Consider the following 20,273-nt stretch of genomic DNA (forward strand, 5'->3'; position numbering starts at 1 on the left):
TACGCTACTCATGTTATAGCCTATTTGCTTGATAAAAAAAGTTTTTCCATTCATTATTACATTAAAAGAATAAAACTCTGTCTTGAAATAAGTTACATTTTGCAACGTTTAGTGGAATTCTGTTGCACCTGTTACCAGTGAGTGTCCTTATTGCAGGAGCCATGCATTGTCCTTGATTTGAAGAGCAATATCAATGGCCTGAATGTCCCGCAGATCGTCATTCCGGTATTGACAAATCAGGCAAGTTGTTGTTATCAGTTGAGGTCAGCTCGTGCTACTAACCAGCCAATCAATATTTCAAATGATTTCAACTAATCAATATTTCTATATCGGTTGTAGAGTGACTTGTTTTTATTTGTCAGTTGGATAGGTTTTATTTCTTATACCACTTGCTAGGATTGCTTCTGCTATCCACAAATAATAAAGATTTTCTGAATGGAGCAATTAAATATTGATGTCACAATCTTATGGACAGCGGAATCTAATTGTGTGTCACTCACACCTGTCATGGAATGTTGTGCAATCATGATGATGATGATCTGATGACATGGCAGGTGTAGCCAAGCTGTTGATCATTCTCTTTAGATCACTGCGTTGCCAATGAGACCTTGATGCGAATTTGGAATTGTGCGCACATTGAGTTACAGTGAAATAAGTGTTTCATTGGATATTCGTATGTGGTGGGGTAACACGGGCGCTTTGTTAAAAAAAGCAAGAACGTCTATGCCAGAGGCATAGCGGTGCACTCCTGTATCGCTTAGCAGCACATTTTTGAAATAGGAACAACTGAAGTGTGGATAAGGTTTAAAATGGAATAGCTAGCGAAGGATTTTAATCGTAATCGCTTTTGTAATCGTGAAGCATTCGATCAAAAGTTGCGAATAACAAAACTTGCTTGTCCTGCGGGTTTTTGCCGTTTTCATGTTACAGATGACTTATATTTGTGTTGATCAACCACATCATTGAGACATAGTAATATACAGGTAGTTCTCAGTCGGTAACTGGTTCGCTTAACAACGGCTCTGAGTTGCGATGGCATGCTAAAAATGTGGTTGAAGAAGCTAAATGAAGAAAAAAATGCATTTCTTAATATCGTTAAAGTAACCATGAATGTATAGATGTTGCACATGCACATTAGCCATGACGTTGTTTCTATGCACATGGAGCATCAGGTGTTAGGCTAATATCAACCATCGTTGTAGCATTATGAAAAAGACTTATGTTACATACAAGTACTAAATTCACGCAGAAATTCCAAAAAAAATAAACGAAAAGAATAAATAGGTAAAATATGTAAAATCTACTTCAATGTACTCTACGCTAGCTTAACATTTGTTCATGTGCAGAAACTAATGGACAAGAAAAAGTTGAGATTTAATGTGTTTGCTAAAAACATACTTATATTACAAAATCCAAGAAGACCGATGGATAGTAGAAGCAGAGAAAGGATAAAGGAGTAACGTACAGGGTAAATAATGTATATGTATGTAAAAAGGAAGATGCAGTTATTTAACAATGGAATCACTTAATGACCCGGAGTTCAGAAGGTAACCCGTACCTAGCTGTATTTGAGGACTACCAGTGTTTGAAATTATTAAGGATGTGGTTGCGTCAAAAAATTCGATTTAATGAAATTAAGACCCATAAAAGGCTAAAACATCAGCTACAATTTGATGCCATTTTTGTCTTTGTAGACCAACCCTGTCCAGAGATATATGCGTTTGAATGGGGCCCTCTTTTAAAAAGCTCACGTTCCAGCGGGTGCTTCTTTCGTGACGTCACAAGCAATATATCTGAAAAGAAACCACGAGCGATAAATATGAGGTCGCTTCCTTAGCCAATCATCAGCGCGAAATTTTTATATAGGCCATAATAAATGTTATCACTCGTAAGACGCGTTGGCTGTGATCTCAAATTTAGGAATTTTACTCTATTATTAAATCGCATGGACATCGATATTTACTAAATTAATTAACATCGTTACTTTAATGAATTACTCGATCGACACGTTTTATTGGCGAACAACATAATTGTAAAAATTGCTGCGAAGGTGACTCCGCGTTTTCTTGGCATCAGGTAGTAAAAGTTCTACGGAGGAAGATCGGAGAATGGAGGTAAATTTATCTTTTACTATGAGTCTCTTATAGAGTTTCCTGTTGAGTTTACATTCAGATTATATTTCCATGTTTGAGGCTAAAATGTAATTTCCTGCGCGTGCGAGATACGTATGTACAGTGAGTTCTTGATGGCTTCTTTTTAATCTTTAGCATCTAGCAATACAATGGCTTAGATTGATGATTATACTAAAGGTAATATTTTAGTACTCATTAATACATGTACTAATTAATAAAATTATAACTTTTTGCTATCACTAATCATCGTTTTATGGTTTTTTATCGGTTCTCCTAGCTACATTTGCTTCAAATTTTCTGTGGCAGTTTTATCTAGTAAATTAGATTTGAAGTAATCTAGTAAATGATTTGACTTTAGATGTTCACTTTTCACTTGTAGAAAGTGAAGAAAATCGATTGATCAATGCAAATCTTTAATTTCCAGAACCAAAGCTCCGAATCGTTGGCTTGGCGTACTTGTGCCTTTGTTAAACGTTTATTCGTTTTTAAAATTACACTCGCAATCTATCAAACTCCCAATTTGAAAGCTTTCAGTAGATACGCTTTAGAGTGACATATCTATGAATGACATATATTTATTGCATTTGTTTTACTGATTACAGGATGTTTATGTCGTCCAACCAGCCGAAGCAGCTTTGTCAGTGTGGAAACTGCCATAAAGGGGAAAGAGAGATTTGCATGTGTGCTGCATAAACCATGTTCTGTTTGAGTTTCCTGCAGTAGATGAATTTGTTTTATTGTATCAGCTAAAACTATGTGAGTGGCCACGACTTCATGAATATTTTTAATAAAAGCTTTATGCCGGGATGAAAATCTTTTGCTTGTAAAAATTATATAATAAAATGATATTGTTGAAGATAATGCAAAACATGATTTGCAGAATATTGTAGTGAATTGAATACGGTATATGGATGTCCGCAGAACTGGAGAATGTGAGTTCAAATCCAGTTTGCAGCAGACTTCTCATCCTTAAAACTCTATCCCTATGTATATTATTTTCAAAGGTAGTAAGAAACTAGTTTTCAGTGTTGGCAATGATATACAGCCTCGCCCCAAGGATAGGCGACGGACATAATGTGGGTGGGGCTTTTGGGAGGCTGTATATCGTTAATGTGGGTAGCGGCAGAAGTGTGCTGATACAAAGACCTTATTCTACAGTTAACTTGACAGAGTTACCGTAGGCCGGTAGAATTGGTAGTCGGTACTCAAATGTTTACACAGCATTTAGAGAAAGTAAGTAAGACAAATTTTCAATTTTCGTTATTTGAGGCCTTTTAAACATTCATAATAATGTATCTGTAGTAGGGTTTACAATTTTATTCTAACCAACATGAGCAAATACAAAATAAAATATATGCCAATAGAGCCGCGTAGAACTAAACTTTTATCGCAAGTAGCCGATGTGAATACGAGATATATTGACAGATAAATTCACTCATGACATCATTTTGGGCAAGTCTGGGCATGTTTTTTTGGCCTGAGCGTTTTTACGGCGACCAGATTTTTTCGATTTTAATCTTCAAATATCTTGGCAATGAGATTGCCTAACACTACAAACAACATATCAACTGATAGAAAAAAAAAATTCTTTCTTTTAAGATCAACTCAAATTTGACGCAATCACATCTTTAATGAAGGAATTCAATTCTCAAATATAGGAAGTGTTAATGCTGCTGTCACCAAAAGGCATTTTAAACTTTGTCGTTTTGGAATACTAGTATAAAAAAGAGTATGAATCGATCTATTCAGAACTTCTTCAGATTTATGCCGACCTTAATACATCCTTAATATAGCCTTAGGTGTTTTACTATGCTAACACTCTATTAACAGCAGAATTTAGGAACAACAAACAATATGGAAGTATGTAATTTGGTAACGCATTAATGTCTGAAAGGTTTCAAATTATCACGGATAAAAATATGTTCAATTGACTTTTATAAGTTTTATTCGCAAATCGGATTAGCTGTTTTAATAATTTATTAAATGTATCATAGCAAATAAGTCTAGTAAATTTTTTTTAACTAAGGGAGCCATCATAATGAATAACATAATAAAAATGGTGTTGAGATAAAAACATTGATAAAGGTATACCATTTTGTTCATCCCATTTCATCTCAAATTATCAAAGCGTAAAGCTCAAATATGCATGTTGTTATAAGGTTTTTGGTAAGAGTGTTTTGGCCGCACGTATAAAAATAAGAATCTAGCGCGCTGTGTGAGATCGTCAGGTATCAAAATGTAAGAAGGTGATTCATTGGCGCAGTTGTTACGGTGTCTGTTTACCTTCCTGATAGGTGCGAGTTCTCATCTAGTACGATACAGTCTTTTTCCAACCACCAACAGCGGCTTGGGTCAAACGGATGAACACGGTTTTTATTATAGCAAAGATTAGCATACTGACAGTCTCATGTGCTGTTAGAGGTTGTCGTGTGTAATAACTAGAGATGCCCTGATTCTAAATTCACCAGCCAATTCAGATACCGATTCTCATTGAAAAACAATCCAATTTAGATATTTTGTGTTGCATACATAATTGTTTATTTTATTATAAAAAATATAAATATCGATTTATTTATTTCTTTGCATTTATTTACGGGAAAAGAAATATATATATATATATATTCCAATACTGATGTCCCGTGCATGTATTAACAAAACAGTTCATGTTTCTTGTAATTTGTAATTATTAAAGGTAATTACTGTTGGTGGTACAGCTTTCTCTGCGAGGATGAGGTCTCTCTTTTATTGCTGAACGAACTGCTGTGCCTGTACAAGTTTACAGCAAATCAATGTTTCTTTTAATTACTGTTAGTGGTTCAGTTCTCTCAGTGAGGAGTCTTTTTCTTCTGTCACTATCAATGTAGGAAACGCACTGAAAAGAAACTCACTTGCCACAGATGATTGAGGACAAGCTAAATACCGATAAGCCATGGGGTTTATTTTGTACGATACAATCGATACATAGTATCGTCAGGATCAAGAGAGAGATGGATAACATTATGCATCGTCTGCTCAAATTACTTTCGTAATGCTAGTAAATAGAAATATTACACTGCTTTCTTGTTTCCTTTCTTTGTTATCTTGTTCGTGATTGGGTGCAATAAATCCTATCGCTGTAATTGGAAATACCATACTTTTTGATTACGTCCTAGCTAAAAAGTTTCCTTCGCTGTGTTGATGTGGCCATAGACATAAAATAAATTGTGTGGCAGACCCAAAATTCATTAAGTAAAAGGAAAAAGCTTACAGCTGATGATTTTTTATTAGTGTAGCAGGCTAAAATACTGTTTTCTGCGAAATAGTTGATCTTTAAAAAATATCTGAAATTTCAGATTTTTAAAGAAAAGATCGGCCGATACCGATTTTTTTCAGCGCTCTTACCGTGGGTGTCGGTCTACCATCCTGAAAGCCACTAGTTCGAATCCCGAATCCCGCACAATTCAATCTTTTTTCTCAACCTCCAACTGTTCCTTTGGACAGACGTACAGACACGGCTCTTACTATAGTAAAGATTGTTCATTTGCATTCAGTGTCTTAGCAAGGTTGCTCCACAGTCTGTAAGCCACAGTGTTCATCATATTATAGGGTTACCTTCTTGTACTGCAGATCAGAAGGGTGATCAGGCGCAAGCACACCTTGCCCGCGTACAAGATGCGCGTCAAGCCGTTTTTCACAGACTTGGCTTACACAGAAAAATCGAAGGAGTCAGTGACGGCCATACAGAACCTACAAGTGACTGTGGTGTCTTGCAGCAGATTGGTCATAGACCCGGAGAACAGCTCTGGGCTCTTCTGCATAATATCTACAGGTTAGCCACATTTATATATCAAACACAATATATCAAACTCGATTCTCAAATTTCGATCTAAATCTCCCACAATCTTCCCGTACAGGCCATCGCAGGTGAATTACCAACAGGCCAACAGGGCCATAGAGAAGGTGACCAGTTTCAAGAAAAAACTTAAATTACATCTTTTAAGAAGTGAATAAAACCTAATTACCCATAAAAATTTGACCTTGATTACATGATGAAGACAAGCCCAACGCCACGACTAGCTATGCTAATGCGTATTATGGGCTTCATCACTTTTTCAGCTTTTTTCTTTTGTTTAAACCATAACTGTCACATACAACTGTTATCGTATTTACTAGGTAAATCAGACATGCTGATTCCGATTTTGTACTCAAAATAAAGATTAGTCCAGTAACTTGCAGAGTAATGAAGGCTTTTTTACAACGTTTTAATATCGGTCTCGAAAACAACACGATCGGCACAACAAGCTTCGCCCATAAATACGTGACGTAACCTAGCTTTTTAGGAACAGAAGTTACGTAGGGATGTTTAGACCGATTTAGAATAATAGATATGGGTGTTTTAAAATTCATTAATATCTAAATTCGGCCTTAAAAATAATCTGTCTTTTCTGAAAGGCGGATAAGCTATTTAACATTGCATATTGAAAACAGCGCGATAACAACGCTAGCTTGTGATAAAATCTTGCTTTAGTGAGTTCATTTTTCTCGGTGTTCATCCTATTTAAACATCATGTAACAAGCTACTAGCAATTTTAAATAGTTTATATACCTTTCATAAAAGACTGAGATTATTTTAAAGGCTGGATTTAGATAATAATGGGTTTTAAGACACCCATCCCTATTCTTCTAAATCGGACTAAACATTCCTAAATTCCATTCCTGAAAAAGCTAGGTTTCGTCACATATTTATGGGCGGAAATTGTAACGCCGTTTGTTTTGTTTTCGAAACGGATATTGAAACGCTTTAAAAAAGCCTAAATGACTTTGAAGGTTAGTGGACCAATCATTATTTTGGGTACAAAATCAGAATCAGCGTGGCTGATTTACCTAGAAAATACGAAAAGAGTTGTAGGTGAAGGTTATGGTTTAATTACTATTGTTGATGAAAATGAATCAAAAATTAAAAAACCAAATCACTTCTGTGTTTCTAATGGGAAATCTCCAAATAATTTTGTTGCTATAAATGAAGGGAGATTGTGCCTACTTTGATTTACTGTTCTGCTGCCAGGCAGCTATCTTTAACACATACAGGATGCTGTTGTTATAGTCATAATAAATTATATCCGCTAGTTCATCCATGTCGTGGAAGTTCGTCTGTTTGATGGTGGTTTTTGGCATTTTTCGGATGCTTTTCAAGTTGCCAAAAAATTTGCCATGTAGGTCTATGAAAATGATCAACTGTTAACTAATATTACTAACAATGAGTGAGAGTAGTACTGGTGGATGCTGAATGCTGATTGTGATAAGGCAATCAGCATTATGCCTATATAGTCGCAAAATAGTTCTTTTCAGGTATGTCAAAACGGTCCTATCAGGTTGCAAAAGTTTTTATGAACACACACTTGATTTCATTTAATTTGTCTTACAAATCTTTAAAACGAATGTTTTAACTATGTTAGAAAACTAAATTTAAACAACTAAATTATATGTAGGAAAATATAACAACACAATAAGTATGAAAAGGTTTTATTGTCAGCTCATGTTTATATTAAAGGCAAGCGAATATTGATGTAACCTTAGCAACGGAGCAAACAGGCTGTGTATAAGTAGGTAGAGAGGTTTCCATAGAGCTACAGAGCTGGTCTAACTGGGACTATGAGAACTGCAACAAATTACAGAGTATTTTTATGCAAATCTTTTAGCTTATTAATAAGAACGGGATAAAATAGCTTCATGTGTGCGCTCACTATCCGAATTACGACTTCAATCGGTTCTGACTAGCTATTCGCATGTTGATGACGCGGTCGTACCTCATACTGTACGCAATTAAGGTATACAAGGATATGCTATGCAGAGCTCAAGCTCAGCTCAAAATTGTTTGTGGCCTCGTTATAGAACATTCTGAATGTACCAATACTCTTTGACATATACTAAATAATAAAGCATTAATAAATTAGCAGGATAGGGTAAAAAAGAAAAAAACGAGATTTTTATTGGAAACTAAAAATACCAAGTTGACAAAAATATGTAAAAAATAAAAAATATGCATGTAAAAAACAAAAAAATTATTATCCACTTTTTGGTTAGCTACCCTTTTGAAAGAAAGAAGGAATAACAATAGAAACAATGATTCATCACTATAATAAAGTTCACATCTCTAAAGACAGGTTTACTGAAGGTAAATTGAGGATTCATTCTTTAGGTCAAACCTTCTGGGGAAATGCCCATGAAGTTGAGCTCACAACTTCTCAATTATCACTTATTTGAGAACTTTTAGAGTTCATAGAGTTCAATAGCAATAAGCTAACACAAAATACTAAGTAATTATATGAAGTTTAAGCAGCTAGCAAAGAAAACAGATAATATTAAGCATTTTAAATAATTTATTCACACCATTTTGTATCCTCTATCTGAACTGACCTCACATGTAACAGGTAGTCGTAACTCAATATTACCTGATGAATATTTTAGTCCATATTTTGTTCTTTGTACACGTATTAGTCTTAACAGTACATGTAATTCTTCAGATAATTAAAACTGCAATCAAATACGAAATATATAAGGAAATGGCTATATTTTAATGCTAAAATTAGAAATTTGTGAGCCGAATACGGATACTTTTTGTTATTGGACAACTGCTGTTCAAATTTATATTATTCAGAATGCGTTGATGACACGCTTTAGAAGCAGGTGTGTTTTGTTCATGCGTGATATAACCATAGTAGGGAATTCAGGTGGTAAAGTCACCTTATCCTTCGTTTTTTCGTGACGTCATTTTATCGTTGTCGGCCATCTTTATAGACAATATTTTCGTTAGAAACACGAAGCTTTTGCAATGATAATTTGAAAACGATGTTTTTGTTTGCAATTTTTTTATAATAGTATCAAAACAACATTTAAAAGTACTAATAAATCAAAGAAAAACGATCGTTTTCTACAAAAATGGCGGCGATTTCGTGAACGAGCGCATGTGCAAACGACTTGATGTAAAAAAAAACGATGGAAAGCCTACAAATCTTTTTGTTTAGATCTGACTGACCAGCTGGGTGTAATTTAGCACTAGTTATTTGTGTTGTTGCTACGTATTTGATGAAAGATAGTGACGTGGTGACTTTCTGTTCGCTATTTTTCTATTGTGTGGGTGATGCGGATTTGGAGTCGTGTGCCCATTTCGAGTTACCGTGCGATAACTGTTTCAAAGAATATTGGCATACCGTTGATTAATGCAGGTACTTTGTTAAAAAAATAAGGAATTCTATGCCCGAGGTCATGCGCTCTTGTCTTGTAAATTTGAAATAGTAGCGGCTCCAGTACGAAAAATGTTCAAAATGGAATAGCTAAAGTGGAATGTTAAAAATGGAAATACTAATCAATCCCAAGTGACATTTCCGTGTTTCATAAGCATAAAACGTATGATAAAAATTGGCGAGGAACACAACTCTCTTAACTTGAGGGCTTTTGCAGTTTCCATCTTGCGAATGATGCATTCTTGTGGGTTAACCTCGTCATGGAAACAGTGAGGTAGGGCTGATTACTTAGGCTGTCTTTGAAACCATTTCTTAAGCCATGTTGAGCTTCATTAGATCATTTATGATAAGCGCATAAACCAACATCAGTGCCTCAGTGGGAAGATGACAGCTGTGCAGCTGCCTGCTGTAGGCTACGTAACCAGGTAATATCACATCAATCTCGGCACCAAACAAACTCGAGTATTTTTAGTTTGTCATGGCTACGACTGGGTGTGGCATCACTTACCGTAAAACCGTTATTTGAACCCCTTGCTGCTCTATTTTTCAACCCTTCCTCTATAGTGGCATTTTATTAAAGGTGGCGTTCAAATACAGGGTGGCACTGTATTTTTCAGCTAGATTATCAGAATTTTTGGAAAATAAATTTAACCTCTTTACAGGTGAAAAGATGCTAATGTCACCCATATTTTTCACTCTTCTTCAGCTGTATCGACATTAATGCCGTACGGTGTCAGAATTTTAGCACGTAATTCAATTCGAGATTTTACGGTAACCGAATTTGGACAAGGTCGTCTTTCTGATTATCATAAATAATTAAAAGCCGAAGCAAATGCTGACACATCGAGGCTAGAGGAAGAGAGTAGCTGCTCAGCTTTCTCATCTCCTCATCTTGACCCTGCAACACAGTCTTTTGAAATAACATATTCTTACTAACACTGCTCCCCTTAACCTTTTGAGCCCTAATGGCCAGTTTTCCAGCCTTCCCATGGCTCTTTTTACAAAAGCTGATTCTAAGTAACAGCATAAACCGATCAAATTAATTTGTTCATAGGATGCTAGACCAGAAATTTCACTTCCATTTGTAACAGTTTTCAAATATCTTTACCTACTTCCTTCATTTTAATAATAAATTTTATTAGAACGAGATCGCGAAAAAATTTATATGACTCATTTGTTAGTAGGTCATGAATGATTCTGATGCAAATAAATAATTTTATGATACTAATTATAATGTTTCAGTGTGTTTTGAGTCACGAAATGGTGATAAACAAGTGCATAATGAATATGCTGCTACTGTAAATGCTCAATGAATATGCTGCTACTGTAAATGCATAATGACTATGCTGCTACTGTAAATGCTCAATGAATATGCTGCTACTGTAAAGGCTCAATGAATATGCTGCTACTGTAAATGCATAATGAATATGATGCTACTGTAAATACACAATGAATATGCTGCTACTGTAAATGCATAATGAATATGATGCTACTGTAAATGCATAATGAATATGATGCTACTGTAAATGCATAATGAATATGATGCTACTGTAAATGCATAATGAATGTGATGCTACTGTAAAAGGACAATGAATATGCTGCTACTGTAAATGCACAATGAATATGCTGCTACTGTAAATGTTTTTACTAGTTTTGTAAAATCGTACGAACGTTTATTGTTATAGCCCGAATAATGGTGAAGCACTGTTTTTTTCAGTTTGATGACATTTGCTGTGGGTTGCCCGACTTTTTTACTAGTGTTTTATCAAATATCATTGTATTATGAGCAAATTTAGATATATTTTATAAAGGTTTAAAAACTTCGGATCGTTGGAAAGATTGCCCAAGGTTACTGACACGCATTGACAAAAGCGGCCAGGGTTCCAAGGGTTAAGACCAGTTCCCGTATAGGTTACACGTTCTGATGACATTGTGTGATGGACAGTGCGTGGCGTGGCCGCAGGCGTGATGACAGTGCATAGCAATACGTGACGGACTATCATGAACAGAAATCAGATCTAGCGATTCTTCGACAAAACTTTCAGAAAATGCGCTGAACAGGTAAAATTAGGCACAGAATTGATGTTCGAATATCACAGCTGTTGTGGGAATCATGCTTATCAACTTTTCTCGTCTTTTGAGAACAGCCAATTTCTAAATAACCTTAACTTCCACTAGCAACCTTGCCATATGGTTGCTGACAACCTGGTCGTATGATCGCTGACAACCTGGCCATATGATCGCTGACAACCTGGCAGTACGATCGCTGACAACCTGGCCGTACGATCGCTGACAACCTGGCCGTATGATCGCTGACAACCTGGCCATGTGATCGCTGACAACCTGGCCATACGATCGCTGACAACCTGGCCGTACGATCGCTGACAACCTGGCCATATGATCGCTGACAACCTGGCCGTACGATCGCTGACAACCTGGCCGTATGATCGCTGACAACTTTGTTTTAAAGATGAACTTTCACAAAAACTTAGTAGATTTCTTCAGAAAGTATCAGTATTTTTCATTAGCAATATTTTTTATGTTTGAGGTGGTCTGACTGCCAAGATGTTTTAAGATTAAAATCGACAAAACTCGATCGCTGTTAAAACACTCAAATCAAGTGAAAGTGTGATTGTGACATCTATAGTCGCGAAGAGGCCGACAAAATAGAGATGCGTAACCATGTAACTTGAACTGTAACTTGAACGCAATAGCCGATATTAAAGGTTGCCTTGCAACAAAATTCACATTACAGTTATTTGGAATCAAAAGATTCACCATGTCTTACTCTGTTGTGTTGTAAGTGCCAAATATGTGGAAATGTGATTACAAGCTCTTAAAAGCTCAAAAACGAAAAGCGGCCGTAGATTAGAATCTCTTTATTTCGATGACGTAACCACGTAATTTGGTCATCGTCTTGTCGCGTATGTTCTCACGTGAATTGAAAGGCCAATAAAAAGCTCAATATAAAACTTATCGTAGTACTAGTTTATGACAAACACTTCGGGTTTTACCGAAGACCCCGGTATCAAATATAGATGCTCGCTACTTTACACTTTTATTTCGGCATTATTCAATCGTCGAGTCGTATTCTGATCATTTGACCCATCACTTCGCAAATAATTTTTGCAGCACTTTTCGATTATAACAGGTGACCAACAGGCTCGTCATGATTATCAGACAATGATATGTACTCTTTCGAGCTAAGGTTAAAAAGTTTAACGATTTTTTATGGTAAGTTATAAGATATCAGTTCTAAAAGTGACAGCATTGTAATGACGATAAAATAGACGCGTAAGAACAATGGACATAATTTTATTGAATGCGTGAAGTATATTTGTGAAAATATTTCGACGAATAAGGTTGCAAGAAAGTGTAAACAGAAACCATCTCTCACAACTACATCACATTTGAGCCGTTTTGGAAAGGGAATCCAAACTACGGCGGTCTCGAGTGGCTGCGATTTTCTGTTCGTTTTTGAGCTTTTAAGAGCTTGTAATCACCTTTCCACATATTTTGCACCTACAACACAACAGAGTAAGACATGGTGAATCTTTTGTTACCAAATAACGGTATTGTGAATTTTGTTGCAAGTCAACCTTTAACTATAGCAAAGATAGCAACTAGTGACATCATTTTTCATGTATTTTTTATCGGAGCGTTTTAACCGCGATCAAGTTTTTTCAATTTTAACCTTGAAGCATCAGTCAGTCAAATTACCTCAAACATCAAAAACAAATGCAGGTGATAGAAACAAATACAGATACTTTCTGATAAAGTCAACTAAAACTTTGTGAATGTTAACCTTCAAGTGAATACGAGCCAGTTAAGCCTGGTTTTCATATCGATTGCGAGACCCCGGCGGTAACCTTGCACAGCAACACGCTTGCGACTCTAGGCTCGGCGACTTCTGTTCCCATAAAGCTGCAATGCTGATCACCTTATAAAAAATGTTCACTCGCCATGCCGTTTCGATAATGGTGACCTTCGCCTGTACAGTGCATTTCGGGAAGGTTTTGCCTACGGCTCTTTGCGAAATTTGAACAGCGTTAAACTCTGCATTGACAGCCGGCAACTACCGGTAGTACTCGGCAGTACCCGGCGTGTAGGTTCACATTTCACCGCTGATAGCCTGCGGTGCTGTCGCCGGTGCTTTGTGGCATAACGCATATGGGAACCAGGCTTTAGCCTCATGTCGCATAAGATTGCTGCTGGGCTCTCGTGGCTGACAAGGGAACCACCCTTCACCATACACACCACCATACACTTCACCATACACTTCACCATACACTTCACCATACACTTCACCATACACGACACAACACTGATCCATACTCCTCAATAATTTCACTAAGCCACTCAACATTAGCTATCATCTTAGTATTACACACACTCTTTGTTCATGGTCAATGGCCATCACGAATCTACTTAGTGGCCATTTGCATTCATGTTTATGGAAAATTCATGCGTGGGCACTACTCTGATGGGGATGACCGAGCGTAGGACGGCTGTAATGTATGTAGTTCACCTGAGGTAACCACAATTCCATGGCTATGGGTTTATGTGAGAAGCTTTGTTTTTGGATGATAATCACTGTTTCCATGTTGCGCAGTACTGCGAAGCAGCACCCTTCGAAGTCGAGGGGATTGTACGTTTCCATGCTGCGCAGTGGTTTTCAGCAAATTAGCCAGAGAAGAGAAGTTGTATAAATCGAATCGCCTGATGGAGAAATAGAATCGATCACGGATACCGAACGTCATAAACGGTCTTTTTATGATTCTGTCGTCAATATACTTTTATTTACAATACACATTCACAGGGTTTTACAAACCTTAACACACTTTTTACAAAGTAATATATTTTTAATAAGTATTTCTAAGTAATATATTATTTAAACGTTAATTTAGGACTTGCCACCTATTTTTCGAAAAGTGTTGGCACTTATAACAAAGTCCAGGAAAGTAATCAGCTCATCATCCTCGTGAATGCTTACCATAATTAAATTTAGGTGAAAGAAGATCGGAAGAATAGAAAAAAACAAGATTAGCAGGACAACCTTTGTACTAGTTTATGGCCCTCGAAGAATCCGTCTCCACGGCATGAGAGCTATGTGCAGCCACTGCGCAGTCGCTGTTTCCTTGCTGCGAATTTTCACTGGCTTCGCACTGATCAGTGCGCAGTGATTTCAGTGCGAAGACGCCGTTTCCATGATTCGGAGATAGCGCAACTCCGAAGCACTGCGCATCATGGAAACATAGTGTATCTAGCGATGCCCCGATTTGAAAAAAGTTCAGCCAATCTCCTGATCATAACTAATCACTAATTCTATAAAGATACCATTTCAGACCATTCGAGATTTTTGATTCACTAGTGTTACATGCTACGAGTTTTTGAGCTTCGAAGTTATGGTTTTGATCACAGGAATGAATAGGACATATTTACATGATACGCAGGAGTAGTCGCACAACTCCCAATTGTTCGTAGCTGACGAGTTTACATGCTACGAAGAAATTGTCGCACATCTCGGCATTTTCTATATTAGTCTGTTGCTCTTTTATCTACAACGGGGCGCATATTTTATATCGCGTCTGACACTCCTAATATGCGTCTAAAGTCAAATGTTAATCTCAAAGCGTGTAAGAAATTTTTATTTCAAATTCGGAATTAGTATTTTGTATTTCGGAGATAATATTTTTAAAACATGTGCATTAAAATCAGAGCTGCGTAGGGATGCTGTAAGGACGTCACTAATGAAGATGATGAAAATCCAACCTCCGATCGCAAAGATTTGCGCAATAATACGAATATTGATGTTTACATCATACGCAGTACTTCATTGTTAATACACTGTTTTTAAAAATACTCCCCCCTTGAAAAGAAGGTTTGAATCGCTTCAAAGAATTAAAGATTCAACGTTTTAAACCATTTATATGCTACGAAGACGACAACTACTACTACATAACTTCGTAGCATGTAACACTAGTGATTGATTAGGGTCCATGTTTACCACTTGAGTTACTTCGGTTACTCGAAATGTTTCTAGAAAATTCATCCCTTTGGTTATTGATGGTCCAATTTTTATGCAAATAAAAAGGTCGTAAAACTTCAGGGTTGGATTCTAGCACAGGCTGTTCGACTATATCATTAAGTTAGATTGTATAACCTGATTGAATGTCATGGGAAAGCACTATTGAATTTTACGCTCGGAAAAAATTTATCTATAAAAACTAAGCTATACATCTATGAATTTAGCTGTTTGTTGAAAAAGTATTGTGGGCCTTTTACTCTTTCGCTTCTGCGCTAAAATCGCTATACTGAAATTCAAACAGATTTCTGGAAATTCAATATACCGCTAGTATTTATGCAATATCTCAAGAATAAATGCAGATTTTTTTTACTGTGAAATGCATCTTATTCAGAACAAAATTGTCTACAAGAAAAGTGAAAAATTATTTAGTGAATCCCACTCTCGCAAAATTTCTGATGCTTCCTTTGCATTGAGCGAACGCGGTGAATTTCTTATTGCTATGACGATAGCGATCTGGTTTTCTCATTTTGAACAATGATTAGAAATGGAATTGCTTAGTAAAAAGAGTTTTGATTGGTTGCACGTGATTGTCAACAAAGTTGTTTCGCTGGAGACATAATTTGTTTGGTCTAGCTAGCATGTAGGTTTTGTAATGAAAAGAAAAGTGAAACCCTATTGATAAGCCGATACATCGGCTTATGGTCTGTACTTCTATTACCGCGACAGCCGATGTATCGGCTTACGGTAGCGAAAGAGTTAAGTGCAATTAGTGCAAACACGGTAAATTAACATTTCTTGTGAGTATACACAATTGCCCTTCATTGATAAAACTATTGCTCTCTGGGTGCGTCACCTGCCTACTCGTCACCTGCCTAACCATCTGACTAGTTTCCATGATTTCATCAGGAAGTTACACAACAGAATCCAGCTTTCCAATGTTATGTGGTGGGACAAGTTTGGTGTAACTTTCTAAATTTTACTTTGTGTAAGAGTTTATAGCATCTTGAAGTTAAGTTTAGTCAAAAGGACATTAACAGAATGAAGATGATGATCATGAAGTTTTGCCAGCATACCCGCTCTCATTGGCTTCAATGCTGTTGTGGGGTACCTGTATGTAAGGTTTCTTTTGAATTCCCAACACATACGTAAGAGGTACATGTGGCAATATAGAACAAACTTCTATAATGTAATGGCTATATATGATGATTCATTTAGTCCAATATATATATATATATAAACTTGGATTTATCCTCTACTTGCCACTTTCAGTGATATCCGATCCACATAGTAATTACTCTATTGATGGCCTGCAAAAAAATTCAATGAAATATTTTTACGAGCACATCTGTTATAAATATCAAGTAAATGTTCCGTTGTCGTAGCCTAAAAACATTGAAATATATCTGAAGATGGTGGGTGAAGGCTCTTGCTAATGCATCAGCATGTGTGTGCTATACCCTGTCGATGGACTCTACCAACTCAGTTTTCATCTACCATTGCGTACCCCATCAAGGCAAGGACTACTATATTTCTTGTATAAATTATGTGGAGGAATTAAAATGCAAATTAGTAAATTGATTAGAATTCAAGCACTTCACATGTGTCCAGGCCCGTATTCCCTGGGGCGGCTGGCCGGCTGAGCCGCCCCAACTTTTTAGGAATTTTTGGCGGCTAAGTACAGTCAAACTCGGATAACTCACCCTCGGATAAAATGTAAAAAATTTTCACGAACACAAGGTTAACTTGAACGGATTGGTTTGGTCCGTTCCTACGCAATGATAAATTGCTTTAGATAACTCGACATCAACACCATTAACTCGAGCCGTTATTTGCCCAACGGCTACGAGAACGGTTTTTATTACTTAATTCCAAGCCATAGAGATATGGGTATCTCTTCTTGGGCATCATTATTATCATCATCGGCAAAATATTCTTGTTAATGATTTTTATAAAGGTTTTGCAAAAGGTAAAGTTTTAACAAATATCCGCTTGGCAATGGCCCAACGAAAGCGTAGAAACCTTCGGATGCACTTAGAATAAAATCAGCAAAATTGATCTTTGATAAAACGCTCCAAAAAAAGATGTCTTTTTTTCTGAGCATTTTAACTGCAGTCAAGTTTAGCCTATTTTAATCTGAAGACGTCCTGGCAGTCACATCACCTAAAACAAACAAATCTCAAATATTAGAAAAAATGTTTATACTTTCCGATAAAAAATTTTAAAACTTTACTTGAGATGCCCGGTTGAGGCCCTACATGAAAGAAATCTGTTGGGGGGCTTACACCGCCCCCTCCAAACCCCCAGATTCTCATAACTAGTCGCCTAACATTAGCCGCCCCAACTTGCAACCAAGGAAGTAAACACGATAAGTATTAGAAATTTCCTGGCAATCTGATAATTCATGTTTCTATTTACGATTATTCGAGTAGTTTCCATCCTATGCACATTATTTAGGTTCAACAAAAGGGATAGAGCAACCATACTCAGTTGAAGGGTTGCTAAATTCTCACTGATGATATTGTCATGGGGAGATAATCGACATGGACACTGTTTTACAAATAGATTACTATACAGCCACGCTAGGGAAATCACATCAGATAGGCCTAAGGCTAGAACACTGTAAAGATCAAATAGAAGGCTATAACCAGTATCAACTTTGCGCCTTACCCAACGGAGGGGTACACGCAGGCCGCCCGCACCATTCAAGATTTTTATGATTTAAGGCTTGCCTGTTTAAATGCTAGTTGGTGCAGGTTCAAACCTACCTCTCAACTGTTGTACTAGCCAATTCCTTTGTGAAATATACTGAAGGTGAAAATCCTTTGTCCTTGACATTTTCCCGCCCAAATGTGATAAGCAAGGTTTGTCATATACATGTAATTTTTTAATTGTTATTTACGTTGAGTTACTATAGCCTATATGGTTTTGGCATTTTAAAATCATTTTTTTCAGTGACTTAGATTTCATCATAAAGCACTCACCGACAATTAGAAGCCTGTTGTAACTGAAGAGCAGGCATAAGTTAACCTCTATTTTGTTTACTATCGCCCTAGCTGTGACTCCAACACTTGAGATGCAGTATTTCTCAAATGTCCTGAACGTTAGAGGGTCAAGAGACGCTTAGCACTTGACTGTTTTTACTCTTTTATTCAAAGATTAGCGTGATGAATCATTACGTAACAGTAATCCTAGAATTATATTTAATTGGATTAACTATAATTGACTTGCAGGCTGTTGAAATCCCGTACATGAATGTGGCACAAATCACTATCACAGGAATAATCATCCGCCTCTTAAACATAGTCCCAGCTATGTTTAAGAGGCGGATGATTATTTTAAGCCAAAAATTAATTTAAGCGGATATTAATTTAAGCCAAAAACCTCCGACAAGGCAATTTTAGGATGGACCTAGTATCATGACATTGAGAGTATGTGTCGAAGACATCTGCGATTCCTTCTGTGCCAAGCATTCTCTTGTGTCGTCACTACATTAGATCAGCGTGTGAAGTACACGTTTAAGATGCGCCAGTTTACCAGAATACATGTTTTCTGCGCCAGAGGTCATAACGGCGCACTCTTGTCTTGTCATATCGAAACAGGAATGGCTTAGGTAGCAACAATTGAAAATTGAATAGCTAAAATGGAATGTTAAAAATGGAGATCACCAAATTACTTAGGCTGTCATTAAAACCCTTAAAGGTTGACTTGCAACAAAATTCACATTACAGTTATTTGGTATCAAAAGATTCACCATGTCTTACTCTGTTGTGTTGTAGGTGCCACATATGTGGAAATCTGATTACAAGCTCTTAAAAGCTCAAAAACAAACAGTTAATCGCAGCCACACGAGACCGCCGTAGGTTGGAGACCTTTTCAAAGCGGCTCAAATGTGACGTAATTGTGAAAAATGGTTTCTATTCACACTTTCATGCTTAATATGCTGATATATACTGGTTACACAATGCCTAAAGCCTAGAAAGGTTATCATTTTCAGTAGTAGATAATTGTTATTTTATGATTTTACATCCTTGAGTAGCTGGTGAGGTGGCCTCATGCATCCGGGCTCAGTGTTTACTTCTAATAATTTTTATACCTACAATATTTATGTCTACTTAAAGTAAGATAAATGTAACAACAATATGTAATAATATGTAATAATGTGTAATAATATGTAATAATATGTAATAACATGTAATAGTTGTGTGAGTTGACACTTCCTATCACTAAAGTACTATTAATAGTCTGTTTATATTGTTGAACTTATTTTATCTGGATAATATCTAAAATGAATTGTTTCACAGCCATGTTGTGCCTTCATTTTGGAGTACTGTATATCCCCGCATATAAGCCTATTTTGCACATAAGCTGGCCTTGGAAAACAGCCCTGGAATCATGGAATTTATAAGAATTCGCATACAAGCCGAACCTAAATATCGTAATGCGCCGTAGGCCTACATTCCTCGCAAAGCAAAATGTTGTGAAAATGGAGCAGTTTTTGCAGTTTGTTGCAGTTTTGTTGTTACAAAAACATTTCTGATTGGTGAGTCGTTGTATAATTAGCCAATCGTGTCCCCGCTTAGTCAAAAGGAAACTATCATTTGTTTGCGTTGAGCCAATGGAAAACATGCTTGCATCTCACGCTGACCTTTGTTTTGTAAAAACACATTATTATAGCTATTTCTTCTTCGCAATGATCAGATGCTTTGTAACTATCTATGCTTCACAAATTGTAGATTAATGTACGTCTCATGATTATCTATTAGGTAATAGTGGTAGTTACAGTGAGTATTTATTTTTAACAGTAGTAATAATGCCTTGTCAACCATGATGGTATGAAGAGAATGAAAAATGTCTGAATTCGTTCTGCAACACATTTATGGCATTTTCATG

At 36.6% G+C, this 20,273-nt stretch overlaps 1 protein-coding gene across 1 annotated transcript in view; it reads left to right on the forward strand.

Annotated features, from left to right (window-relative positions):
* LOC137402089 (PDZ domain-containing protein 8-like) overlaps positions 1–20,273 on the forward strand; it is a 67,646-nt gene that overhangs the window by 15,415 nt on the left and 31,958 nt on the right. Inside the window, exons 6-7 of the mRNA XM_068088553.1 lie at positions 157–216; positions 5,739–5,940. Coding sequence (XP_067944654.1) covers positions 157–216; positions 5,739–5,940 — 262 coding nt within the window. The remainder of the gene's footprint in view (positions 1–156; positions 217–5,738; positions 5,941–20,273) is intronic.

The sequence above is a fragment of the Watersipora subatra genome, chromosome 8, assembly GCF_963576615.1.
Source record: "Watersipora subatra chromosome 8, tzWatSuba1.1, whole genome shotgun sequence".
Lineage (NCBI taxonomy): Eukaryota > Metazoa > Bryozoa > Gymnolaemata > Cheilostomatida > Watersiporidae > Watersipora > Watersipora subatra.